Source organism: Pelmatolapia mariae, linkage group LG15 (genome assembly GCF_036321145.2).
Source record: "Pelmatolapia mariae isolate MD_Pm_ZW linkage group LG15, Pm_UMD_F_2, whole genome shotgun sequence".
NCBI classification, from domain to species: domain Eukaryota; kingdom Metazoa; phylum Chordata; class Actinopteri; order Cichliformes; family Cichlidae; genus Pelmatolapia; species Pelmatolapia mariae.
Window position 1 is genome coordinate 26206169 of NC_086240.1, and position 27758 is coordinate 26233926.

General features: G+C 43.0%; 1 protein-coding gene across 2 annotated transcripts; it reads left to right on the forward strand.

Moving 5' to 3' along the window:
• The first annotated feature begins 1155 nt into the window (after positions 1-1155).
• senp6a (SUMO specific peptidase 6a) lies at positions 1156-27540 on the forward strand. Of its 2 annotated transcripts, XM_063495663.1 has the most exons (24): positions 1156-1289; positions 7180-7273; positions 9445-9508; positions 10650-10756; positions 11356-11499; positions 13099-13116; positions 14229-14299; positions 15140-15231; positions 16840-17245; positions 18631-18884; positions 18977-19117; positions 21815-21848; positions 22347-22535; positions 22635-22828; positions 23188-23387; positions 23550-23666; positions 23779-23901; positions 23991-24083; positions 24186-24517; positions 24810-24898; positions 25032-25120; positions 25229-25297; positions 26522-26672; positions 26774-27540. In XM_063495663.1, the coding sequence occupies exons 1-24, from the start codon at positions 1259-1261 to the stop codon at positions 27008-27010; spliced, it is 3339 nt and encodes a 1112-aa protein (XP_063351733.1). In that variant the 5' UTR covers positions 1156-1258; the 3' UTR covers positions 27011-27540. The 2 variants fall into 2 exon arrangements, with proteins under 2 accessions (XP_063351733.1, XP_063351734.1); XM_063495664.1 differs by lacking the exon at positions 13099-13116.
• The last annotated feature ends 218 nt before the right edge of the window (positions 27541-27758 follow it).

The window sequence follows — 27758 nt, forward strand, 5'->3', positions numbered from 1 at the left end:
GCCATGGGTGCCTCTGACCCTGACCCCTTCAAAATAAAAGCATAAATCATGAATAACAATTTTTACAGAATGTTGGGATTATAAAGAAACTTCTGAGAACTAACACAATGAGAAGAAACTTGGAAAATGCTGGCCACACCTCACAATGACTGGCCTGTTATTGGGGTGGAAGGTCTTAGAGCTTATATCTCACAGCAACAGCTCTTGTAGTACTCCATTTAAATTGTAATCTTAGAACCCTTATTGACACCTTTAAACTTTAGCAGCTCCTTCAGATTTTTTTTTATTAATGTAGATTATATAGAAAATACATAAAATGGGCTATATGAACTACTGTATGTAAATATACTACTTGGTCCACAGTGATTTCCAAAAAATCTGTTTCTGTGCCACCACCAAAATAACAAATGATACGACTCTGGCCACCCGGATCAAACCCGTGTGACACCACAGTTATACCGCTTCTAACTGAGGAACTGGTTTTGTAGAGCCACTTCTGCCTAGAAAACTGAAAATACGCAGGCTTAATGTGTTTGGCTCAAAGGTTTCTTTTCTAATGTAAAACTCCAGATAAACCAGATGCTTAGTTAAAGATTTTTGAAACTCAGAAATTCTCTCTTCCTTGGTAGTAAAAGAAGACCGAGAGCTTTAAAAACTATCCAGGAACTAATCTCTGTCACATTAAGAAAGAAAGAAAAAGTGTTTTTTCATGAGAACTCTTGGTGGCTGGCCAGGGTAACAGTGGTGAACGTTGGGTGGAAAATTGATCAGTTTGTGTGGTGTTTTTGGAAATGTGTTTCCACAGCTTCAGTGGAAATTGCAATGTTTTCATGTTTAATGTTATCTCATAAATATGTATTTTTTTTCTGCTAAATGTACTTCTTTAACTTTTTTTTAATTTAAAAGAACTTCAGTGTTTTCTCATGAATTTCTTTTTTATTCTGTAAATTTACAACTTTAAGCTTGAACGATGTGAGGGTTTTTTTCCACAGAAACAAAAGTTGTTTTTTGTGAAATTCGCATCCTTTTTACGGAATCGTGTATTTATTTATACCTACTGCGCTTAGTAGTACACCGTGGTGACTATATTCCATTTTGTTTAGAATATTTTATTTTGAAGCATTTACGCACACTTCCGGCACCGAGGTGAATTTCTGCAGCCTGAACTCCGAGCTGATCGTAGGCAGCTACATATCTGCTCTATTGAGTGCGCTGATGAGCAGCAACACTGTCATCCGAGGAGGATCATGGACTAAACATGGCCCACAATAAGAGCTTTTTCTTTGAAGGTAAGCCGTGACACTCTGCTCCGTGCTCCGGCCGCCCAGCAGCTTTTTTACCCACACACAGAGGCAGGTTCTGGCCGCTCTGGCGTTGAACACCATCGGTCCAAATTACGTGTGGAACACCAGCGAGTTATGGCTAGCATTAGCTCGCTGTTAAAACACATTCATCCTCACACACACGGGGTTGAACTGAGCGCTGCGAGGCCGCGGGCACAGACACACTTCGGGGCCCAGAGGGGAAAGTTGAGACACGTGCAGTCCAGTCCGGTCCGGTCCGGTTCGGTTCAGTTCTGCGGGCTTTAGTGGACTCTGGGCTTGCACAGTCTGAGCTAGCGACCCCCTCGTTAGCGCTGACGTTAGCTGGGTTTGCAGTGTGCAGCGACAGGCCTTCCTGTCTCTGCTCGGCTGCTAGCTTTAACAACACGTTAATACAACAGGAGAAAGATGCAAAAACACCCGAGTGACACACAGAAAAGCGGCGAAAATGACACACGCAGCGCCCAACCTAGCAGGGTAACACCAGCCCAAGATGTTAGCATGCTAACTGTAACATTAAAAAATGTAAACATTAACCCACCGTGCTTTCTCTCTGCCCTTCAGCTTAAATTCAGATTGAAAATTAAACTCTGAGGGGCTCCCGTCACTCACAGCCAGGTGGTTTACATATGTCGGTTAATGCCTTGCTCACCGGCTTTTTGAAAACCACACAAAACAGATTTTATCTGAAGGTGGTGCCAAGCAATTAAGCTGTCTCCTCATGAAGCAGCCCCTTTTTTTTTTTTTTTTTTTTTTTTTTTTTTTTAACCCTGGAACAAAAAATAAAACGTATATATTTTTATTGTTATTATTGGGGGCATTTATTTATGTATTGTCCAGCCCATCCGGTATGTTACATCAGGCCTGTGAGGTTTGCTGTTATCTTTTTCTCATTGAAAAGACTGAGGTTTAAAAGGGATAATTACATTAATGAATAATAAAATTCAGATAGACTAACTCAGTAGCGAGTTTATTTTGGTCGATTGTTGAGAGTTAGGAGAACATTTCATAAAAGCCAAAAATCACATTTTAATCCCGCAGGCTTGGGGCATTGTTTTTCTTGGCTCGTGGGCATTCAGGGGCTGATTGGTCATGTAAATATGATCTTTCCTGTACACAGTCAGTCTGAGCTACTTTATTCCACAGACAATTCTGCTTTGTTTCTGTCTTTTTTAGATAGATAGATAGATAGATAGATAGATAGATAGATATTTATTTATTTATGGACGAAGAAATCAAACCTCTTATTCCAGTGTTGGTGATTGTTAAAACCCTCCAGAATCTCATGTTTTACTGGGCTTGGGATATTACACGTGCAAGCGCAGTTGGTCTGGGCTACCTTTTTGTTAAACAGAAATATGTGCTGAAAAAAGTGGATTTTCCAGCTTTTGGGGATGTTGATGAACAAAAAAGGCCTTGTTTTGAAGTAAATGAGGTCAAAAAGCACCCTGCTGGTGATTTTCCTTTATCTTTGGGAGGCAGCAACATTTTCTGTTTACAGGGAAAACCTTATTACTGTATCGATTAGAGCTTTGCAATCAATCAAAATTCAAACTCAACTGGCTTCCAACAGTGATTAAAATAAGATAATTAACGTCGTTCATCTTTAGCTCTTCTCTGAATCCCCAGTCAAACTCCCATAAACAATGTGGCAAGTTCAGTTAAGCTTGAGCCAAAAATAGTATTTAAACCAGATCATTTGTTTTTAAATGATTTCATTTCGAGAACTCTGTCAAGGAACAACAAATAGAGCTTTCTGTAATGTGGGTAAGTCATTAATGTTGTTAAATAATCCTGATCTCAACACTGTCCAAAACAATCATGATTTTGACTTTTGTCATAAGTGATCAATCCCACGAACAAATATTGGGTGTTTATCAAGTCTGGGCATATAATTATAACTTTATTTTGTGTAGCATGATTTAAAACTCTCAGCTAAAAAGTGCTTTGGTTTGGATTAAAAATACATTTAACAAATACATGTAAATTATCAGTGTTTCAGTCATTGTTAGATATACACACACATTAGAACAAAAGCCGTAGACAATGGACAAAAGAATAAAGAGAAGCTAACCTATAAAATAATTTTTTAGTTCTTGTTAGTAGCCGAGCTACAGTGTTAAGGACAAGTTGAAGATGAGCTAAGGAGGACTGAGAAATGCATGTCAAACAGTACAGTAATCGAAATGGGAGAAAATTAAAGCGTGTACTGGAAGTTTCAGATTATTTGTTGTCAGTAAAGGACTGATTTTAGTGATATTTCATTCATTTAAGAAACAAAGACTGGATAAGCCTTGAGATGTGAGCTTTAAATTTACATTTCTGGTTAAAAATGACAACAAAGTTCTAAGTAGATGATTTGTTGGGGAGGGGGCAGAAGAACATCAGTTTTGCCAGGATTGAGAAAAAGTAAATTTGAAGACGTTCAGTCGTTAATGCCAGTCATTCAGGTAGGAGAGTCTCTTAAGGTTGTTTGGATTAACAGTAAATTACAGCTATGTATCGTCTGCATAGAAATTATACAAATTGTCTTTGAAACTGTCCTGGGGTAACATATACGAGGAAAACAGTATTGTTCACATGTGAGGGATGCTGATGACAACCTTAATTTTAGTTCTGAATTTTTATTTTATTTTTTCACTAGTATGATGGGGAAAAAAATGTCAGCGATGCCAAACCAGTTCTGTAATCTGTCAGTGAGTTTGGTATGGCCAGAGATGTTGAAGGCTGCAGATAAGTTAAGATTGGGCCTTCCATGACTCCCAGTTCATTCTTATCTCATCCTGGATCTTCATGCAGCTTCTCAGGTCTTTCTGTATTGAGTTATAGTTTTTCAGTCTTTTAACTGGCGACCTGCTGGGGGTACATTTAGATGGGGCAGGGTGGCGTTTTTATATGCAGGTGGAAACCCTGACCTGCTTTTTGTGCAACTGAACAATGGAGTTGGGGTATGCATCTGTTGACAGATGGGAAATCCAGAAAGTGCTGCAGAAGTAGAACAAAAAGTTTGAAAGTGCTCAGATCAGTGCAAAGACATTTGTTTACACTAAAAACAGCTTTAGTTTTAATCTCTGTTAGTGCAGCTTTTTGAGACTGTGAGTTAACTACCCCACAAACTGTTGTAATTCTTTTTTATTTAAATACAAATAAAGCCTATATTGTAATTTAAAAGACTAAAACTAGCACAGAAACAAACAAAAAAAATCTAAACTGAAAAGAGCAAATCTGCAGGCTAACTGAAGCCCTACTGGCCTGAAAACAAAAACTCAAAATGAAATAAAAATTAACACAAATACTAAATACAGGTAAACGTAGGAAAATAGAGTTGTTAGCATCGATACCCCACCTGGCTTTTTAAATCAAGATCAGAATAATATTGCCTCCCTTCCTGCTTAATCTGGGAAATGTCATGTTCTTAAAAAAATCTAAATCTTAGTAGAGGAATTGCAAGCGTTGTAACCCTGAAGCTGCAGGCCAGGATTTGATGTCATGCTGTGGATCTGTAGAAACCGATTTCAGGACTGTGCTTGAAGTGTTTCAGGTGAATGAACTGGGTGTTTATTATGGGGGGAGGAGGGTCCCTCTGAGCTCATTTATGATTGATAATAAGCTGTCAGCTGCTCAAACATCTGTTTGGATAATTCCTGTGTTACAAAGATGCTTCCCAACCCTCTATTGTGGATTTGTCCTTCAGGAAATCTACTGTTAGACCCCCTGCAGTCCAGATAAATGAGCGGAGTAAACCTCAAAGAATTGAAACAGCCTCGACTCCCTGTTTTCTGGGGCATTTGTTGTGATTTATGAAGCTGGAAGACGGAGCCAATGTGAAGCTTGCAGAGTGTGTGTGCGGGGTCGTCTCTATTAGCTGGAAGAGATAGGAACAGGCTCAATTAGGTTTGTGCAGGATTGAACTAGATGAGAGGCAGCTGAGGCAGGGGAGCTCTGGGAGAGTAATCTAATATGTGCATTTGAATTTTAGCTCCCCCCCCCCCAGTCATTTAAAAAGACCCACAAAATGGATAAGTCACTAAAAATAGAGCAGTGTTTTTCCTTACAAGATGAAAATATTCAGCTGCTTGTCTCTCCTAATCCTGGCCTCAAGTTTTATGCGTGACACTTGGGGGGCAGTGGCCTCAGAATTAGTGTTTGTTGGCGGTAGAGCTTTAAAAAAGCATGCCTGTATGAACCGAGGGGACCTAACTGTTTAGCTGCTGGGCCTGCAGCCAGGTGGATAACCTGCATTAACATGATGCCATCAGTTTGTCCACTTTCTGATCCCCTGGATGGAATAAATCAGCTGAAACGCAGCCTGTTTAATAACTGTTAGGTTTGTTTTTTCCTGGTTTACTGAAGTAAAATTCTTCCACGTTTGAATCCCCTGCTGGGTGCTGTGGTTTTGAAATCCGCTTCAAAGTAAATCGGTTGATTTTTGGGAGGAAACAGGAAGTCAAGCGTTTGTGGCGACATCCAGCAGATGTTTTTGCGTTGGTATTTGTCTCCGGTGTTTTTGTTTTTGGTCAGTGATTCAAACTAATATGCAAATTTTTAAAATATTTTTCTCCCTTGAGGAGGTTTAGGGACACACAAACACCAAAATAAATGCAGGTATTAATTCCTAAGAAGTTTGCATGTCACAGCACGACAGAGAGAAGGCGCGAGTTTAACAAAACAAACACAAATGTGAAGAAAAACGCGCAGCTGACATAAAAGAAGCTCCGTTCCCCTTAAAGTTAATATGGGTATTCACATGTTTAATGAGACTTCGTGGAGAAAGTTGGACACTGCTTGAGGCTAAAGCTTCTTGTTAAAGGATATAGTGACGGTTCCAGGTTAACAGATGGCTCTTTAAGCCGGTTACCTTTCTAACCAGCAGCCGCTTGTTTTCAAACTGCCACCTTTCTGAGAAAAATTTGAGCTAAAACTCAGTTTTCAGAGTATGTACATTATTTTTAAAAATGTGTTCTGTGAACAGTAAATTTCTTTGAAAAGCCTCCCAGCTTCTGTTGGCCAGGCTGCCTGGAAAAACTGACATTTTTATTCATTTTAAATATGATTGTGCAGCTGTTTATTTTAACCCCATAACTCATGGATAATGCAGAGCATGGACAGCTGCTCACTGTGTTTTATCACATGAAACCTGTCAAGTTAGGGTCACAGGTAACAGACTACTTGCATATGTTTCTGTCAGTAACACACATCAGACTCGCTGAGTTTACTGTCACATTTAGTCACCGCTGAAGGTCCATCCTGAGATGATGAATCCACAGCAAAGCTTAGCTGGAGGCATTAAACTGCCTCTCACATTCATTCATACATTCACAGACATCAGTGACTTCTTTACACACTACAAACCTCTTTACCTCCAACCTTCAAGACTTGGTACAAACATTTAAATAGCAGTTTTGTTTGTTGGAGGAAATGTCAGACATCATCTGCAGGACTTCCAGGTTATTCCCACTGATTTGAATGTAGTTTCCAGTTGCTCGTAAAATGAATGAATCCTACTCTCATGTCACAGGTTATCACATTTGGCATCTGTTTAATAATCTTTATTTAGAGACACAAATTGGCATCGTTGTCACACTTTCTCATTGATACTAACGCAGTAATTAAGTCTGTAAAATGATTAGAAGTTTGCTGTTTGATCACACTTCATTGCAGTGACATGAGTGTATTCCTGTTGTCGCCACGCTGCAGCAGGTTCCCGTCTTTGCTGATTATTACCAAGCTTTTCATATCTTCTAGGTGAGAGGATCAGCCCGTGAATTGCGGGGCATCCTGTAAATGGTCATTTCAGCTAATGCCTGTGTCTTGTCTCCGTGCACTGACATGAGTCTGATTTATTATTCAATTCAAGCCCTGGACAGATCAGAGACCAGGCGAGATGGAGGGTACAAGCACAACTGGAGCTTTTCTCTTTCTGGTGACTGTGAAGAGGAAAGGAGACATGAGTAAGCACTTCTCCAGCCCTCGTTTTCAGCACCACCATCAGCACTGCACTGCACTGCACATACAGGAAAAAGACCCCAGTGACACCCCTGCTGCTGACGAGCAGCCTGTTCCCCACTGATTATGATGAGTTCAGTGGTGTTTTAGCGCAGCAGAACTGAGCAGTGTGCTATTGTAAACCTCTGCCTGCATGCACATCCTCACCTGCTAGGGTTGGACCGATATATTGACTAATATTAAACATCAGCGACCAGGATGGGTCGCAGATTTGTAAAGGCTTCCAATAATAGGAATGTAAAAAGCAGGACATCAAAGCAGCTGATGATTAATTTCTGTTTAATAATTGTTTAATGTTCTAAAACCCAAGCAGGTGTTCTTTTAATGTCTTAATCTGAATGGGCAGTAGTCCAAAAACAACATAGCCACCATGTATACTATATACTGTCCTAACGCTAAAGAGGAACACAAAGCATTCCTCTTTAGTGTCATTTTAGGACTTAAGCTAAACTACAAAGTCCTTGTTAGATGGCAGGTAGAATGGGAGTTGGCACAAATACATAACCACCAACAAGAAGAATGGGACAGTAAAGCGAGTCCTGAATGTTAAAGTGCCTAAAAATTTGCGACTGACTTCAAAACAGAGTCACCTCTGGCTCCAAAAACCAACATAGCAGTGGCTAAAATGTTAATTTTTTGACTTGTTTACCAGCTGACCCTCTCGGGGGCATGAGGCAAAGAAAAAGATTTTTGTGGGATGGGGGGGGCTTCCTGTGGATCTCCAGACAAGACTTGGTTTTCTACTAAACCACCATCATGATTTTGAGATTACATTTGGTTCATTTTGTGCCTTTTTTTGCGCTTTGCATGCAAAAGAAGAAAAATTTGTTAGTCAAATTTGAAAATCAAACTGGGTGCCAAAAGTCCCGTCTGTCTGCGTCTGAGGGATCATACCCCCATCCCTGTGACTGAGATTTGATCTAAAATGGCTGCTCGCTCTAACAATTTGAGTTTTATTTAAAAGTTCCTTCTTTTTAAAGTTACCTATGCTGATTCAGAAATCAAATCTCATCCCAGATATAAAAACAGGTTCTATTCATTTATTATTAGTTGGCATATCTAGTAAAAATAAACTCAGCCTTTAGTGTTGAGATCACTTGTCTAAAGTTCAGGTGCAAGACCACAACCTAACCGTCCACACTAGCCCGGATAGATTTGAAAATGGCGTTTTCGTCTGAAAACACTCCGCGTCCACACTAGCGTTTTCAGTTGTTTTCACAGAGTTGTGCGTCCACATTGAAACGGCCGAAAATGCTCACGTTCCAGTACTGCTCATGCGTGAAATGCAAGAAGATTCGACCTGCCTCATTTCTGTCTCCCGTTTATTTACTTCCCGGCTCTTTGAAACGTCGTGGCAAAATGTCGAGGAAAAGCACCGAGTTTTTTAAGTGGACTAACAATGAGGTGGAGTTGTTGCTGCGAGTAACACAAAAGTACAAAGTTGCAAAAGCGAGTGACACTTAAAGAATTTGAAGAAAAGCTATCTGGAGCATGTACAAACTGATATTAATCTTTAATAGGGCTGTCAAAATTGAGAGTAAACAAAACAACTGCTGTATAATGCCCTCCGCTATCTTTGTTTAATTGGTCACATGACTGCATCATGTGACTAACATGCATCATCGTTTTCGAAAGTCTCCTTTTTTGCTGTCCACACTGCGACACATAAGCACCGTCTTCAAATGTATCCGTTTTCGAGAGCGTTTTCAAAAGGCTGCGTTTTCCTTCGGGTAAGTGTGGACGGGAGGCCAAAACGGAGAGAAAACGCATTAGTGTGGACATAGCCCAAATTAAAAAGAACAAAAGCGTTAAATTGGAACAAGCTCATGTTTTCAGATTTTCATTGATTAAACATTTTTTTGATTAGCTTCTGATTAATTTTCTGTCTGCCTCTTAATTAGCTCTGCTCAGTCTGTGCTAAAATGAAGGAATACAAATGGTGGAGTAATGAAAATATATCGGTCAAACCCTACGACCCACTTTGTCCCCATTAAAGTGCAGACGTGTTATTTTATACCCACACAGACACATTAAACAGCCTTTGACAGGCTGAGTGTTAAAATATGTTAAAGCTGAGCATAAACATGCTTTTCATCATGTCCTCTTTTCCTCTCAGTGCGAGTGTGGTGAGTGTGGAGGACATGGACGGGCAGCCGCTGAGCTCCCCTGAGGGGAAAAAGGTAAGCTACCCCTCGCTCTCTCTCTCTGTCTTCTCCCCGTCGCATTTCCTGACTCCCACCCGCCGGTGGCGTGGACTCCCAGCGGGCCGTGGTGCTCTTCGATCAGCCCTGCAGTCGGAGCAGACGATGCCAGATCCTGTTTGGCGCCCGGCGTGGCACCCGAAGGACCCCGGCGAGCTATGAGCTCAGGCTGCCGGGGTGCCGTGGGAGTCGATTTTAAGGGCAGCTGATGATGATGTTGTTGGGGAAAATGTGAGCTGTTGGTGGGCGTTGGCCTGTAGTGATTCTCTCGAGGATGAGGTTGCAGTCAACTGGATGTTTTTTAATTTTCGAGACTTGTGTGTAACATTGTCTTCATTACAACAGCGCTCATTTATGCCCGTTTCAAAACTAAATGAAGCCTATGACGTTGAAAATGCAGGAAATCATAATTAAATGCATCACTGTCTGTTAATCAGTTTAAAACTGCTGTTGATGTCATTTTAAATGTTTTTTTTCTGACCAGGAATCCAAAATGCTAAAAGGGAACATTAAGAAAATTCAAATTAAGAAAAATCACTGACTTTTGCTAAAAAGAAATGACTGGGAACACAGATTTGTACTAAAAGGTTCAAAAGATTTGCCACAACTGTATTCTAAATTTCAGTGTCTTCAGCACTATCTGTGGACTGCGTGTAAAATACTGACAAATCCACCCGGTTGGTTGGTGGTGCGTTTCGGGGGGAAAACATGATTATTTACAAAATAATATTTATCCTGTATTCAGTAAGATTTGAAACTAGCAGCTTGGATCATGCACTGATCAGAAGACTGTTTACTGATCTCAGAAATGAAGTGAGATTTTGGGTGGTTTTCCCATACACTTCTATACAGGTGAACTTCCTGAACCCGGAGTTGCTGTCCCCTACTGGTCGTTAGAAAGAATGCAGTTTAAAGGCACTTCTGTGTTGCTTCACATTTCAGAGCCGGATGCGAGTGATGTAATTCTCAGTGGCAGGAAATTTGTTGCATTGGGTTTCACAAAAGTGGAAAACTTTAAGGTTTACTGGTTTGTCTGTAGGCTGACTGTTTATCTTGTTTTGTCTCAAACTGCTGGCTTCCTTTTGTAATAATAATAATAATATACGTCTCCTCTCTCCAGTCTCCCACTCTTAGGCACTTCACTCCCTCGGATTCCTTGAGGACGTATGAAAACCGGACGAATAATCACATGAAGCCTCTGACCAGGCTGGCACCTAAAAGGCTCAGGTATGCTGCGTGCTATTTGTATAAGCTCTCTGTTTGCAGGCAATGGAGTCAGAAGTGACCACAAGAGAGGGCGGAGTGTTAGGTTATCAGATGATTGTAGCTTGGTTTGTTATAAACCTGCATCCATAAATCCCTTAAAAAGGCTCCAAAAGTCTCCAACTGCACAAAGTCTGATTAATAAGGGCCATGTCAGTGGTTTGAATTCTCTGAAATGAAGTCAGGCCTCAGTGATATAGACTGTAAGCCTTAATAAAGTATAAGTGTGTCATTAACATAGAATTAACCCCTTTGGCAGCTGGTGTGATGTGAATAATGGCTAAAATAGTTTCTTGTAGCGGGCTGTAAACATGTAAAGTTGGATGCTTGTGAAGCCTCAGGTGGCTGTTAGCGGAACTACAGTTGTTGACTTCACTTGTTGCCTGGTTACTGTTTATTTATATAATATGTTCAGTTGTATTATGGTCTCATTACTTAAAACTACAGGCACACTAGAATTTTTGGGGCTGAATGTGGGTAAAAATATTTTCAGAGTGAATTCATGTTTTGTGTGTCTGTCTTTGTGTTAAAGGGTTAATGTGTTCTTTCTGTCTCTCCTGCAGTGAGGGCCCTCTCACAGTCGTGGTGCCGTCCATGTCCAACGGACCCACACGCCTAACGTCTGCACCTTCACAAGGAATTTTTATACAAGGGCGCCACTTTCAGCACGCACAACTGCCCTCCGCAATAAGGAAACCAGTCCAAAGGTGAGACAGAGCCAGTCCGAGCAACTTCTTGTACAACTACAACTGCAGATTTGTTTTTTATTTTTCTCCTTTGTTTTTCTTTCTGGCTTACTTGGAGATAGGGCTGTGCGATATGACCAAAATCTCATATCCTGATATAAGACATTTATCGTCCAGACAACGATATATATCACAACATTTTTACTTTTTCTGTAAATTCTGTGAATCTCGGGCAACTCGACTTGCGTGAAGTGGTTTCACCTGGATGATAGCTGCTCCCTTTTGCAGTCTTCTTGTATATGTGCATACATGTCACTCAATTACTGTAGCAAAAAAGATGGACGTAGACATTTTCTACTGTACCTGAGCACTCAGAGCGCTTCATACAGAGAAGGCTTTGGACTGCGTCCCTGAGTGTTTCCTGTGGGGGGTGCTGTGGTAGTGTGGGGCATCAGGCCTGTGGTGACGTGATGTTTGATTCTTGTGCAGCTACAACGAGTCCTCGGTTTGCTTTGCTGCCGACAGGCTCAGACTCGTTCTTCATTGCCTTTGGTCGGTGACTCTGGTCATAACTTCTGTGTGACAGAATTTCCTGGTGCACCCCGGTGATGGAGTGGTTCTGGTCTTTTGTGGGTGATGTTCTCTTGGCTTCACTTTGTAGCTGGGAGGAGCATCGGCAAATGATGCCACGGAAAAGTGCTCAGTGTGAGGGAGCTGCTGGCTCAGCCAGAGGAGTTTAAGTATCTCAGGGTCTTGTTTGTGATTAGAGGAGGGAGCAGGAGATTTTTGCAGCATCTGCACTGATGTGGATGCTATACCTCTCTGTGGTGGTGGAGCATGAAAGCCAAGCTCTCGGTTTAGTTGTTTCCCATCCTCACCCGTCGTCACGAACCGTGGATACAAGCACCCTCCAGAGTTTTCTTTGAAGGGTGTCTGGACACTCGGGCAGCGGGGGCTCAGAGTACAGCCGCTGCTCAGAGTACAGCCGCTGCTCCTCTGCATCGAAAGGATGCATGGACGCCTCCGAGGTGAAGTGTTTCTGGAATGTCCAACAGGAAGGAGGCTCCAGGGCAGACCCAAGAAACCTCTGGGTGATTATGGGTCTCGATGCCCCACAAAGTCACAGTGTTGAGAAACTGTTGGTGATCCCTGAGCGGTCCCAGGTCCCATCAACACATCACGAACGTCTCCTGCACGCTCGATACTGCTAGCCCCCTCTCCTGCTGTTCATGTGTGAAATTTGCTTGAGCTATGACTTCAAGAATCGTGTTACCGGCCTCAGAGTGAGTGCTGCTTCTTACTGGAGTTGCTCTGAAAAACCACCGTTTAGCTTTTACATCCCTATAATTCCACTGTTGGGAAACAGGCTGCGTAAGTGTTCCTTAACTAGATAAAACTAAGCTGATGCTTGATAAGCATGAGATATTCTTGACAGTAGATGAAAGTAATTTGAATCTAAGCGATGTGCTCGGGTTCCTTTATAGTCTTCCTGTGTGTAAAAGGAAGTCTGCTGCAGAGAAATAAGTTTAATTGAACTGCAGCTGCAGAAAATGAATTACAGCGCAGGACTTGATTGTATTAGTGAGATGTTTTTCTCTCTTGATTTTCATCTTCAAGCAGCCTTGATTTGAAGGAAAGGTAAGGCTTTGATCCGAACTAACCGGAGCTCATTTCATGGCCCTGGATCGTTGATCCTCTCATTTGTTTCTAAAGGTTTTTTGTTTGTTTGTTTTTGTGCTCAGCACATTTTTGTCAGTTTTTGCTTTGCTTAAGTTTCATGACTGTTTGATGGAAGCACTCTTTCCAGGAAAGTTACTCAGGGCATGCTTTTCACAGTTATTGTTTCATTAACGGTGTGAAGTGTTGAGGTTTTTCTGAATGAAGAAGGATCTCAACCTCCATAAAATACCAGACTGAAAGCCAAACTTGCTGGATGGTCTGTTTTTCACTGTGTTGGATTCACTTTGTCATATAATTCCATTTAAAAGTGCTACCAGCTACAGCGGTCGTGTCACACTCCCCATATATACATAAAATTTAAAAAATTGGACCCCTGTGAAGCTGATGATCGGAGAAATTGTGCACATTGAAGAAGCACTCATTAAACTCGGCATATTTGTAAGCTTCCTGGCCTATGTTTAGTTCTTGGAGCCTTTTGTTGGCTGTTTGTTTTGTATCGTTGGACGGTTATAAGAGGGGAAAATGAAGAACTTCAGTCACATCCAAAGATACTGGGACAAAATCAAATGTAAACAGCTCTGGAAGCTTTACTTGCATGCCTCTAGTTCTCAGTCTCCATCATAAATATCCCATCAAACACCTAAAACTAATTTTCTTCAGCCAGAGTGCCAAACCGTTCCGTTTGCAAAGTTGTACAACAGACTCTTTGTAAGTCCTTTCATCAGAAAACCTGGAATCAGTAAATATTTATCATTAATTGCTTCACAAATGACTTAATTTTTATGCCAGCATCTGTTTCTTGTGATTTTTAGCTTCAGACACCATCAGTCTCCGTGAGAGGTTTGTGTTTATTTTAAGCCCGGTTAAGCCTCTCAGTGTTCAGCCTGTTAATTATTTAGCCCTGCGGTGTCTCCGCCACGATCAAGATTATTTTTAAAGTTTCTCAATTTACAGAAAAAAAATGTCTGAAAGTCAGAGTGAAGATCTGGATTTGCTGAGAACATGATCTGCCAGCTTTGCCAGAGGTTACCAAAGTCTTTTTTTTTTTTTTTGGTCCCCTTCTCCTGCAGAAACGACTTCTCCACCACACAGCAAGCTCTCGAGGTAGATAACATCGTTCTCACCTGCCCAGAGATGCCAGGTAACCTCACAGCACACTGAGCGCATCGCACTGCTTGTTTTTAAAGACTTTCCCGAGATCAGGCTGCTGGCGATTACAGGCAGTTGGCTGGTGTTGAGTTTCGACAGGCACGCTGTGTTCCCGTTGCCTGCAGAGAAAAGTGTGTGTGTGTGATGTGTTCGGCATCTGTGTGCGTAAGATGAGTGCTACTCGGTGTCTGTATTTGTGTAACGTTTGTGTAAGCGGGGTGCGTGTGTGTGCTCGCTGAGTGTGACAGCCAGCAGCGTCTGCAGGGCTACAGATCTGGGCTCAGCCTCCTCCTTGTTCCTGCCAGAGGACGAGGAGGAGGAGACCCAAGGCCTCCCACATTAATCCTCCAAGCTCCAGGCAGATGCAGGAAACTTATAAAAACATTTGCTGAGCTAATAAATGCCAGGCTCTGAAGGCCATTGGGTTATTTTGCAAAAGATATTTTCAAAATAAAGTGTGACCTTGGAGAGGAAGGTTTTCTTATCAGTAGTTTTCATTTTGCCAGGTAAAAAAGTGATTAAAGGAGCTCAGAGAGAATAAAAGAATTTCGTTATGTGCTGAGGCATTTCTCACTGCTCATAATAAAACGCCATGAATCAATATTTGGACTCCTGTGAGCGCACCGAGCATCATTTCCACTTAAAAATGTACACTTCTCCAGTCTCACTTGATAAGATCATGTGGGACTGTTAATACGCGGCTGCTCGTGCCCGCTGCACTAGTTCGCCCTGGGTTTCGCCTCCCAGACTGCACACACGTTGCCTTGTCTTTGTCCAGGAAGGTTTTCAGAATGATGTCACCTGTTGATCCTTTTATGGGTTCATCTTACAGAGGAGGAGACCCTGAACATAAAACGTCGTGTCCAGCAGAAGAGGAAACCGCTGGAGGGATGCAGCTTCTCTTCGCAGGTCAAAGCAGCAGAGGTGAGGGAACCCAACACTCGGCAAACAGTCAGACAAACTGATGGATGTTTGGCAGGAAGTGGATATTCGCCACGGTCTAAACTAACAGAGTGAAGAGCTGGGGAACAAATGCAGAGTTCATCCATCCCGTGTGGAAGACGTTAGATGACTTCATTCATTTAAAATCTGTGATTTATTTATTTTATTTATTTTTAAATAATAATGCGTCAACTATGTTGTGAAAGTGATGACTGTACAGTTTGCTGCCCAGCTGAAGCTTCGTGCACACAGAAGGGGATGCAACACAATCATTTAAACGAGAAATCAGACATTTGGCTGTGAAATAATGCACGATCTGATATCGTCGTGTTGGTGTTGTTCCCAGATCATCATACTAAATGTTGTTCCAGGATCAACATTGCAATTGACCAGTCAGAATGTTGTGACGTCATACTTTTGCGACTTCGGGAAAAACCGCCGTAAAATAAAAAACTGTAGTTAAGCTGCGAGAAACCGCCTCTGTCCGCCGATCAACGGACCCTAACCCTTTAATAAACGGTAAGCAGAATTGATATTGTCCTTGCAACATTGGAATTTCATAAATGCAGGAATGGCTTGGCGCGCAAAAGAATAACATCACAACAATGTGATTGGTCAGTTGCAATGTTGAACCTGGAATAACATTTTCATGATGATCTGGGAACAACACCAACACGACGATATCAGATCATCCGTGAAATAATCGACTGTGGGGACAAAAATCGACACCACCCAACGGTAACAGAGGTGATTGCATGTATGAGGGGTTTGTTTTATCATTTCCAAGGGGGAAAAAACATTTTGTCACTCATCCTCAGTCTGAGGACCAAACACTACATCCACATGAATCAACATTTCCTGACCTGGATGATTCAGTTGAATCAAGACAAATTATTTAATGTGGTTTTTGGTCAGTTTTGAAAGCACTAAACCAAATCTGGAGTACAGGTGTCTTAGAGAGTCTGTTAGTACTGCTAACTGCACAGTAAAAGTACTTCAAAAGGCTCCAGCAACATCCTTTAGACAGGTCCATTAAACATCAAGCCTGAACACAAATGAACAGGCGAGTTTTCACACCTTTATTTCTATGGGGCTGACCCCCTGCTGGAGCCTCTGGTGGACATTAAAGGAACTGCAACTGTGTTAGTCTTGGAGGTTAAAGGTCGGAGTACATGTGTGGAAAAAAAGCTTTAAGAAGCCGAGCTTGGCAGCCGTTATGTGTCACAGGAGTTGTAAAGTAAATATGGGTTTAAGATGCTGACTCAGATTCCTGAATGGGTAAATAAACAGTTTTTCCTAGTAAGGTCAACATATTTGATTCCATGTTGTGTTCACTGCTTGCTTCTGCTGCACATAACTTTATTTTTTTAGCCTCTTTAAGTTTTGCCCACCTTCTTCCTTCTGATCCCGTTTAACTCGTAGTTTTGGAGCTGAAACGATTTCATTAATTCTCACTCATACAGACTCGCGTCTTCAATGGAAAAAAGAAGAAAATCTGTAATTAAATCATCTGCTTGTAACTTTCAGATTGTTGTAGTGACCAGAACAAAACCTTTTATCACCTCTCTAACGAGTGTTTTATGTCGGCAGCCTCTCCGGTCGACCGTCTGCTCGAGGATGTGTGTGAAGTGCAACAAACCGAGCAACGACGGCAGCAAGTGTCAGAACTGTGGGAACAATCTATCGACGCCGCCGTGCCAGCAGACTACGCTGCCCACCCCGGCCCTGCGGCCCTCCATCAGATCCCAGCCCTCCTCTGGACCAAACACCCTGCAGCAAAACTTTTACAAACCGGTCGTGACCGCAAGGGTTCCCCGCGGGGATGCCCTGTCCACACGGCTCGCGACCACCAGGGGGACCTTGCTGCCTCTGAACAACGGGAGGACACCCCTGTTAGCAGGGACGTCGAGCTGCTGTGCGGCCAGAAACCCACCCAAAGCTACGAGGACAGCGGCGGCGGCAACGGTGGCACAGCAGCACGAACTGAACGATCCTAGTGAGTAAAGCATCCGAGCTTTTCATCGAGCTTCTAGGTAAAGCCGAGTGTGGAGATGATGAATTCACTCGTCGTGCATCACGGGAAAGTGTAAAAAATATTTAATAAGTAACTTCAAATAAAACTTGTAATAAAATTACATTTAAGAAAAGCAAGTAAGTAAGTACAGTAAAATGAGATTAGCAAGTAGTCTCTTTAATTTAAGAGGGCTTTTCTGCTTTTGAAGGATTCGGTTTGTGCGACGCTGGAGCAAGTGAAATGATTTTATAATCGATACATAAGCTGAAGCTGTGTCCTCTTCTTCTGCTCTCAGTAAGACGTCCAGCCCGAGTGAGCACTTCCCGATCCCGTATACGTGTTTTTGATCACATGATGGTGGTTTAAAGTTCAGCAGTACACAGCCGGTATTTCTGTGTTTGCATGTGGGTTCTCCCCGGCTCTGAGTGAGAGGCTGGGTACCTGTCCAGGGTGGACCCCGGCTCTCGCCCTATATCTGTATATATTTTCATATCCAGTACCTTTCCTTTTTTTCTCTCCGAGATAGAAGCTTTAAAAGATTTCCCCTAGAAGTTCCACATTTTTGGGGGCTCAGGATGGAAAAACCAATTAATTTGTCGACTTGCTTCCTGTTTACTTTTGGGTTTTGCATAGTTTATCATACTGGGATAAGGTGTCCTTTTGATTGATTAAATGAGATGTTCTGGGCTTTTACTTTAAATGCCTGTCCTGAAGTTGATCCCACGTCTCTCATATTTTTAGTTTGATAGAAACTCGGTGATTGAAAGCTCTCAGACTTATTTTCAGTAGCTGTTTGTCCTTGTGCTTGAATCCCGTTGTCGAGAGTGTCTCCAGTTTTTACAGAAATGCAGTTTTCGCCTGACCGATCGGGATTAGCCGATTCATGTCTGCACACCACCTTCGGTTTGTTTTATGAAGCCGTGCAGGATTTGAAGATTCTCAGAGTTAAAGTTCATCGAGGGATCAGATTTGGTGCTTCGTAGTCATTTTGTTTGTCCTCGTGTTTGGCTGCTGTGGAGCTGCTAGAGCTGCACGAGCTCAAACATCGGAGGCTTCATATCAACCGGAGACGCTGAGAGACCGAGCTGACATTTTAAAGGCTTATAGCAAGAATGTACAGTAATTATTCCACCAGTGGAAATGCATTTTTAAAAAGCTAGAAAAATTATGTACTTCTAGTTCTGCCGTGTTTAAAAAGACACAACCTGAAAATCTACATCACTCCTCATGCAGGTCCAGATTTGTGTGGTTTGCTTTTTGCACATATGAGTAATGTCGTGTGGTTGAAAGGTTTCCGTTCACTTCAGGCACAAAGCTGAAAATGAGCCAGCGGAGAGACGTTTAACAGGGTTTGATGTTCCCCTCAGTCGTCCTGTCCAGTGATGAGGAGGAGGAGGAGGAAGAGGCCGACAACGCCAGCACGGGAAGCGTCAACAGACTGGACAGCGTTTCCCCTCGACCCGCCGACTCCGCTCACTCCTCTCCGGCGCCCTCCGGAGGCAGGGTGGAAGCGGCGGTGAAGAGCGTCGCGGAGGAGGAGGAGGAGGTGAACCTGGACTTCTTTGAAGAAATGGTGAGCACGAAGATCACGATACCTCGGCGAGCGCGGATGAAAGATCAGGTGAGACGTGATGGGATGTTTTTGGGGCTCGTCCGATTCCTCCTGTAGCTTCACCGCAGATAACTGATGCTTTTCCTTCTTTTCCGCCACAGTTTGGGAATCAACCTCCCGAGCAGTTCTCACCGAGGACGAAGAAACCCAAATTCGAGTCCAGCCTGTGCGACAGCATCATCCTGGAGTGTCGGAGCGTAAGAGTGGGATCTCTACGCAGGATGGTGACGAAGCCCGTCGTCGTGAGTCTCTCCAGTTTTTACAGAAATGCAGTTTTCAGTCTCGGGATCAGGATCAGGTGATTTGTGTCAGCACACCACCTTTGGTTTGATTGATGAAACCGTGCAGGATTTGAAGATTTTCAGAGTTAAGATTCACCGAGGGTGGGTCTCAGATTTGGTGCTTCTTAATCATTTTTCTCACGTTTTGAGCCCTCTGAGTACAGAAGCTGGAACCATTACATTTTCAGGGCTGGAAAAAACACATTTAAGCTTTACAAACTGCATCCAAATCAATTTTCACCCACTTAGAGTCACAGTCTAAATCTCCGCCACGCCTGTGACGTAGAGGAACACGAACGAGCTTCGGTAATTAAGATGCTTTGTGTGTTTTCTGATGATTCACTGGAGAAAACGTCAGAGTGCCTTTTCAAAGGTCATATCAACCAGAGTGCTTTCCATTTAAGGCCCATGTATTCACTTTCTTAATGACCAATCAATTCTCCAGAAAATAGCATCACCATTCCCGGAAGATCCCTCGGATCTGTGTGTAGAGAGCAGGAGGGCGTGAAGCATCTGATGTCTTTGCATTTCCCTCACGATCAATAAGAAGTAGAACTCCGAGATGCAGCTTTACTATTTGATCTTTTCCAATTGGCTACAAACAGTTTAGTTGTTCCTATGAGCATTAATATCTGATCCTAAACCAGCTCTTTGCTCCTGCTGACCTTCTCTAAGCCTGCGCTTTAATGCTGGTTTTTATTTGTATTATTGAATGTCAGACCTTTGAAACAAAATGAAAATGAAACACTTTTCTTCTAACGCTGATTTAGTCAAATTTTTGAGATGTTGGGAAGTCTGTCAGCTTACAGCTTCAGTGATCACCGTCGGCCTCTGTTTTTATTACCACTATTCATCGGCAGCACGTTTTAAAGCTCAGTTTTTAAAACCTTATGATGTAACTACAGCCCAGCCCATGCAGCAGTATATTAATGACGAGACTCGTATTGTGGATGGATTATCTCAGTTGTTCTCCTGACTGAAGTTTGGTCCGTTTACAGCATCCTGCCTTGTGATTGCATTTGTCCCTAACCATCGAGAACCCTCACTTTAACTTTTATCGAGTGGAAAAAAGTTAGCGTTCATCCTCCAGCTTCAATGTGTTTATATTATGATAACCATAGCTGTTTAGCTAGCCACCACATAGCACATCATTATATATGAGCTAGCCCAACTTCAGTAGCCCTACACACTGCTGTTTAGTTTTCTGTCTCCATTTATATTGGAAGTGATAGCAGAGCTGTACGTTTGAATTTTTTCAGAAATCTCTGAGTCAGAAGCTAGAAAGCTTGCTCTCTGCTAACTTCTAACTCCATTAAATTTCATAAATTCTGTTTTCATGGATGTCTGGATGTTAAACTTTATTGTTACACCTGGTAGAGCAGCCACACTGATCATGTTATTACAGATGAAAGAAAGTAGACCGTCTGTAACTCTCAGTGATGCTGCAGTGTTTGTTTGACTTTGGACCTGAAGCAGAATTTGGACCCAGAAACAGCTAGTGACATCTTTCCAGTCTTACTGACCAAAGAGCTTAAGCATGCACCTTTAGCATGTCCCTCTCACTCACGCTACTGCAGCAGCCATGTTGCTTTCAGTGTTACATGTTCTCTCGTAGTGCAGTTTCACGTTATTTGTGAAAACAGCCACTTACCCATAACTGTGATTTGGATGCTGCAGTGCCACCCCTTTCATGTGAGCACACAGGGGAACCTCTGGGTTAGCTTAGGATAATTAAATCCTGATAAAGAGAAATTAATTCGATTGCAGTTTTTACACAGAACTTGAGTGTGTTTATACTTTCACTCCACTTCTGTGTACTCTCAGGGACTTTAACTTGGATGATTTTCAGAGTATGAAGTAAATTTTGTAGTGTAAGCTATTATACAAACCAAAAGAAAAATCAGCGGTGGGGGATGAAGGGGTCTATTTTTCATTAAATGATCTTTTATGATGTTAGTATTCTAAGAAGAGTTTCAAACACTTACCAGCAGCAAGACATAAACTGCTGATATGTGAAAAATGACTGAATTTGTATTAGAAGAGTTATAAGGATCTACAGTAGACAAATCTGCTGGTAAATAAATTAATTAATTAATAAATAAGATGACACATTTAGACTTCTGGCAGATTAATTAAACAGATTTATTTAGATGTACCGTAATTGTAGTAGCCATTTTTTGTGGTGTTACCTTATGTGTGACACTAAGGGTCACTTTTTGTGTGTTAAGGTATGGCGTGTTTATGGAACTGCATTTAAGGTAGACACAGGTAATTGGTGTCAGTTGTTATTGGTCAAAAGAAACAAACAGTTTGACCGCTGCACTGTTGTGATTTTTATGATAAATGATGTTGGATAAAGAGAAAGTTTGAATAACAAAAACAACCGTTGGAATGCAATAAAGATGTTAAACAGACGCAATAAGTACGGCTGGAGTTATTGGACTGTGACAAGTTTAATTCATAACGGTGGCATCGCGTCACCCCCGCCATCGAACACCTCAGTGGCTTCAAGCGTAGGCTTAGCCCCTACCGTAATGATGTACAATGTAAAAATAAAAATGTTTTAAAACCTGAGATTTAAGCCTCAAATTTAAAAACTGATCGAATCCTGAGTCCGGTGAGAATAAATTAGTCTGTCTTGTTCTTTTGTCTCCTCAGTTTTCCATCGACCACATCCAGCTGGAGACCGAAGGTATGAAGCCGCACTAATGATGGCATTAAATAACTCACAGAGAGGAGGAAGATGATGATGATGATGATGCACGCTGAACATTGCTTTAGAGAAATGCAGCTGTGCAGTTTCCTCTTTGTGCTCATCAGCAGAGTTCAGAGCCGTTACTGGGGGGAAAAAAAAAAAAAAAAAAAACACTGAAACTGCAGCAGACAGCAGCACACTGCCACTGATCAGATAAATGATTAAATAAATCACATGTTATCAGGGTGGAGGAAGCCCGCAGGGTGTCAGGGGCAGGTGTTTGGTGTACATTTCCTAATAATTAATAACACTTAAATGAACCTGTGATCTCTCTTTTATAAACCCACTGAAAACATGTGGAAGACAAACTCTGAGCTTCAGCAAACATGAAAATAAAGTTGTGTTGTTTATGCAAACGCACCCTCGTGGCGTCCTTGTGTGTTTTGTTTTTTGTTTGTTTGTTTTCCTGAAATGTGTCCATTTGTCCACCTTCAGGCTCAGAGCGCGGCACCGTAGAGAAGGTGTGCCTTCAGGCGTCGGAGCTGATCAGCTGCGAGTGGTGCAACGTGCGGAAACTTCCCGTCTTGTTCTTCCAGACGACCCCGCAGGAGTGCCAGCGCCTGCGCACTCAGCTCAACATGTCCAAGGAGAAGGGAGGCCAGTGGTATGACTGCACAGGAGACGGTGAGTACACGAATGTTTCCTTGGCGGCGTGGCATTGACGTGTCTTCACGCTGAGTCAAAGTAAACTAAAGTCAGACCGCTACCCCTTCTCGCCGCCAGAGTCGGACGAGAAGTACATCGTCCTCATCTTCGAGAACGGCCTGCCGATGAAGGAGCAGATGATCCTGGAGGACATCCTGGGCGACATCGGCAGGACCAACAAACTCATCCCCTTCCCTGCCAAGCTGCCCTTCGAGGAGGCCAACATCCGACTCGTCAACTACAACAAGGCGACAAAGCAGAGGGAGGAGAAGGTGGGAAACATGCAGATCACAAAATAAAGTCAAAACTGGGCTTATGTAATGTTCGAGGTTCACATTTATAATGTACCAGTATTACATTTATGCAGTAAACTGGACGCCCTCTGACGCCTGATGACTCATATCCACCTCCAGGGCTGAAAAATAAATTGATTATGGCATGTTTTTATATATAAAAAACACGCCATAATCAATTTATTTATATGGTCATATTTATGTGGTATTGTGTTATACCACAGTGACTGCAGCTGGTCAAACAGTTTAAGATTAAAAGCCAGATTTTCTTTTTTTTATATTAAATATTGCGCTTTTTTTATTTCTTTTTTCTTTCTTCTCTTCTTTGCTCTCTGCAGGTGAAGCCGGTACACACCCCACCCAAACTCACCTCCACCTCCTCTCCAGTTACCAAGGCTTCACAGGTCTCGCCCGTAGCATCCGTCAGCATGCCTGTGCGCACGCGGATGGCCACCCGACAGCAGACCAGCGCCTTCTTTGAAGATGATGAAGACGACATGACCGACCTGCAGCCCACCTTCTCCGGACCAATCATCAAGTGAGCACCTCTGCTGCCCCCTGCAGGGCTTGTTGACCTGTTCAATTCAAAAATAATCCTGCAGTTTAAATCACAGCATCACGTTTACTTTTCAGTATCAGGAGTTGTTTAACTGTTTGCCCTGTCGATGGCGCTGCTGTTACCCTCATCTCTGTGTTGCAGGTTAATGGTGTACCCTCCTCCTCCAGCCAAAGGTGGAATAACCGTCACTAATGAAGACCTGCACTGCCTTAATGATGGGGAATTCCTTAACGATGTTATCATAGACTTTTATTTAAAGTAAGTTTTCATGTCGTCTATACTCAAGATCATTCTGGGGGGTTTTTTTGTTTATTTGTTTTTTGTTTTTTTGAGATCATTTTCGGTGACATTTTCTTCCTGTCCTGTTAAGATATTTAGTTTTAGAGAAGTTAAAAAAAGAAGATGCACAAAGAATCCATGTGTTCAGCTCTTTCTTCTACAAACGGCTGAACCAGAGAGAGCGCAGGAACGCCCCGGACACAACAAACCTGCCGTGAGTGTCGCCTCTGCCTGCACTGGATGTTTTTAAAGATAATTGTCTGACAGTTTGACTCCTAAACCTGACTTCTTTTGGTTTCCCAGAATCCAGAAAAGGAAGCACAACAGGGTAAAGACGTGGACTCGACATGTGGATCTATTCCAGAAGGATTTTATTTTCGTTCCCATCAATGAGTCGTGAGTGTGTGGATCTGTACTCGGCTGTTTTTCATGGAAAGCTTTGGTCCTGTGAAGCCATTGAAATGCTTAATGACGGAAGTTCTGTTTCTATTTCCTCAGAGCGCACTGGTACCTGGCCGTTATCTGCTTCCCGGGCCTTGACCGTCCGGTGCTTGAGCAGAACCCACTGTACCACAGCCCGTTTCCCGCCACCCTCACCGCGGAGTCTGAGGAGAACATCCCGGACCACTGCCGGCCTCTGTCTCCGGACAGAGACGGGCTGGACAGCTCCTCGGAGCAGCTTTCACCCGGAGGAGCTCCCGAGGGGTCCGTGGACGATCTGACTGATGGCGACCTCGCTACTGAAAGCTCTGCATTCACAGAGGGTGGGCAGCAAGAGCCCTCTGCAATGTCAGGGAACGGCCAGGTCAACGGCGAGCAGCAATACACGAGTGAGTCGAGCACCGGGGCTCTGACCAGTGGTTCAGTAAGGGAGTTTCAGAGAAACACGGGGTAGTTAAACTTACTTAATACACCAAAATGTGGTGAAGTTTGAAACGTTCGGCTCTCGAAAGGCATTTAATGAAAACAGAGCTACATGTTGCACACAACGGCGTAGCAGGGAGTTTGCCTCACAGAGGCATCTTCATCACATCCTCCTCACCCCGCTGAGGGTTTGATGAAAGTTTGTATTCAAGTTTTCTTCTGTTTAATAATCTGTTGATTGGTTTCTGCGATTTCTAGGCGGGTTGCACAGAATCAGCATGTGCTACGGTTCAGGAAAAGTGGACGACGACCCCTACACCTTCTCCGATGACCAGAGCTCCTGTCAGGTGCTTCAGCCTTCATTGATTGTTTCCTGTCCCGCCTCTCCTGGTTCGCCACAGCTTGCGTGCCCTATATTTTTTGTGTGTGTGTGTATACGTACGTGTGTACGTCCACTCAATGAGTTCTGTGTCTGTGCAGGACGAGTGCAGCGAGGACGGCACTCTGGCTGAAGATGGTCTTGGCTCCGACGCCTCCAGCCTGACAACCAAACTGAGCCTTTGCAAACAGTGAGTGGACGCACTGCTGCTCCTCCACCTGCAGAGGGCGCCGCTGCCCCGCTGAAGCAAAGAGCAGAGCGAGCCCTAGCTCACACAATCGTGTGTTCTCTCTTTCAGGCCTTGTATTCTCATCATGGACTCCCTGAGAGGCCCGGCTCGATCCACCGTGGTCAAAACTCTGAGAGAGTGAGTGTCCACATCTGCACTGACAAACATCTGGCTCATTCCTGGTTTTCGTCACTGTTTAAGTCGACAGGCCTGAGTCCATGTCGTATGAAAATAGGCCAATGATCATTTCTATATAGCTCGTCTTACACGATTAGCCCCCTCTATCACAGAAAACAACTCTAGGTATCCACAAATATTTATTTTTACAGTCACTGATTTATTTATTTATTATTTTGTTTTTTCTACTAATTATTCTTTTAGCACTGTAGCCTAAAATGCTAAAATCCTCATTACTTTTGCATAGCATTAATAAATGCCTAACTTAACTAAATTAAATAAAACAGTATTATAAAGTCTTTATGGTTAATTAAAAGGAGTAAACTGGCAAAAATGTAATTTTAAAATCTTGGACCTGCTCACCTCTGCAACCAAAACAATGAGTGTGTCTTTATCGCAGCTTCAAGTTAATACAGAACACAACCAAAGAAACCTGATGCTGCAGTCAGCTAAGTTTGATACCTAATCTTAGAGGAGACAGACATTATCGAAGAGATAGTGTCTGTCTCCTGAATCCAAACTGGAAGCTGGTTCCACAGAAGAGGGGCCTGAAAACTGAAGGCTCTGCCTCCCATTCTACTTTTAAATACTCTAGGAACAACAAATAAGCCTTCAGTCTGAAAGCGAAGAGCTCTAATGAGGTGATATGGTACTATAAGGTGATTAAGATAAGGGGCCTGATGAAGACCTTGTATGATGTGGGAGAAATTTTAAAAAAATCCACATACCAGCGAATACTTGGAGTCATGGATGGAAAGTTGAGAAAGTTGTTTTTATTGTTTGTTGTAAAATTTACAGTTTTTATAGCAGAAGATTTTTTTTAAAAAAAGCAGCTGCACAGTTATCAGTTATTTGATTACCTAACTGTTGCTGTTTGCACAAAATCATCATTACTGTGTTAAACACACATTTTAAACTTAACCAAGAATATCAGCATAAATATTTATGACAAACCCAAACTGTATGAAAATCACTTATTCATCGAGTTCTGCAGTCCTCTGCTTTCTCTCACTCACATACACACAGCAGCTGTGCTGATGCATCTTCCCAGCGACCAATCAGTTGCCTCCATTTATCAATCATAGAAGTAATCTGCTTGGAGTGCATAAAATGCTTTAATGTTGAGGCTACTCGGACCTGCTCTGTGGGTTTTGTGGCGTCTGACTGCGTCTGCGTTTGTTTTAGGTACCTGGAGGTGGAGTGGGAGGTGCGTAAAGGCACTCAAAGGAGTTTTGGGAAGGACGTCATGAAGGGTTCCAGCCCACGCGTCCCTCAGCAGGACAACTTCAGCGACTGTGGCGTTTACATCCTGCAGTATGTGGAGAGCTTCTTTGAGGTGAGAGCTTTATAGAGTTGGACATTGGTGCAGTTCTGGTCAGGAGTTGAAAGCTCAGGCTGCTCTGTAAGTGATGTTTGTCCTTCGTCCTCTCCGTACAGAATCCGATTCCCAGCTTCCACCTGCCCATGAACCTGTTGGAGTGGTTCCCTCATCAGAGGATGAAAACGAAGCGCGAGGAGATCAAGGAGCTTATCCGGAAGATTCAAGCTCAGCAGGAACTGGACAAGAAGGAGTCCGACCAGGTCGAGGCTCCGCCGGGCTCCCCAGAGGAGCCCGAGATCGAAGAGACATCTGGGTCGAACGGCAGACCGCCAAACGTACCCATTAGCCCCTGAATCCACCTCACCCCCCTCCTGTTTGGCGGGGGAGGGGGGTGTGGACCTGATTGTACGCTGCTGGTTTCACTTTGACGTGTCTGAAACGTTCCTCACCTCCCTCCGTTAACCACAGACCACACCTGAACTTTGTACTGAATAAATGATGAAGTGTAAATACGCCGGAGTTTCTCCCGCTGCCTTTGTAATTTACTGTTTTACGAGTCATTCATGGAGTGCCCCGTTAAGTTATGTTTCATAGATGTTCTTCTCTCTGCAGGAGGATCCCTGCAGAAGATACTGTCTCGCTCTTGCATTGGTTATTTTCTAAGCTTTCAGGTTTGTGTAGACAAACAAAAGGAGAAGAATAAAAGAACAGAAAATTGCTGTCTAAGTTATAAGGATCCGCCCGTCTGGGGAGAGAAACGGTTTTCGGAGAGTTGATTTCCAGCTCGTGAATCACACGGTCGTAGTTCAGTGCTTGTTGTGTCTCTTCCATGTGGAGTGGATAAATTTTCAGCATTAAAAGAAAACTTTTGATTGCAAGAGCACTTCCTCTGCCTTAGCTTCTCATTTGTTTCATCAGCCACAGCAGCGACACCCACCGTCACAGCGCGGACCGCCGGCCAGGTGATCCGGACTCCAGCTTCAGGTGGAGGTTTGGTTTGAGCGTGAGGTGGGAGGGGTGTAAATGTAGCAGGAAAATATCCTCCCAGCCACGTGCTGTTGATATAAGTGAAATGAAGCAGGTCTGTCAAACATCGACTCA

Coding starts and splice junctions, on each gene's coding strand:
- senp6a (XM_063495663.1), top strand. CDS start 1,259: ATGGCCCACAATAAGAGCTTTTTCTTTGAAG. Junction 15,232..16,839: donor CGCAGGTCAAAGCAGCAGAG/GTGAGGGAACCC, acceptor TTATGTCGGCAG/CCTCTCCGGTCGACCGTCTG. Junction 25,298..26,521: donor GTGGTCAAAACTCTGAGAGA/GTGAGTGTCCAC, acceptor CGTTTGTTTTAG/GTACCTGGAGGTGGAGTGGG.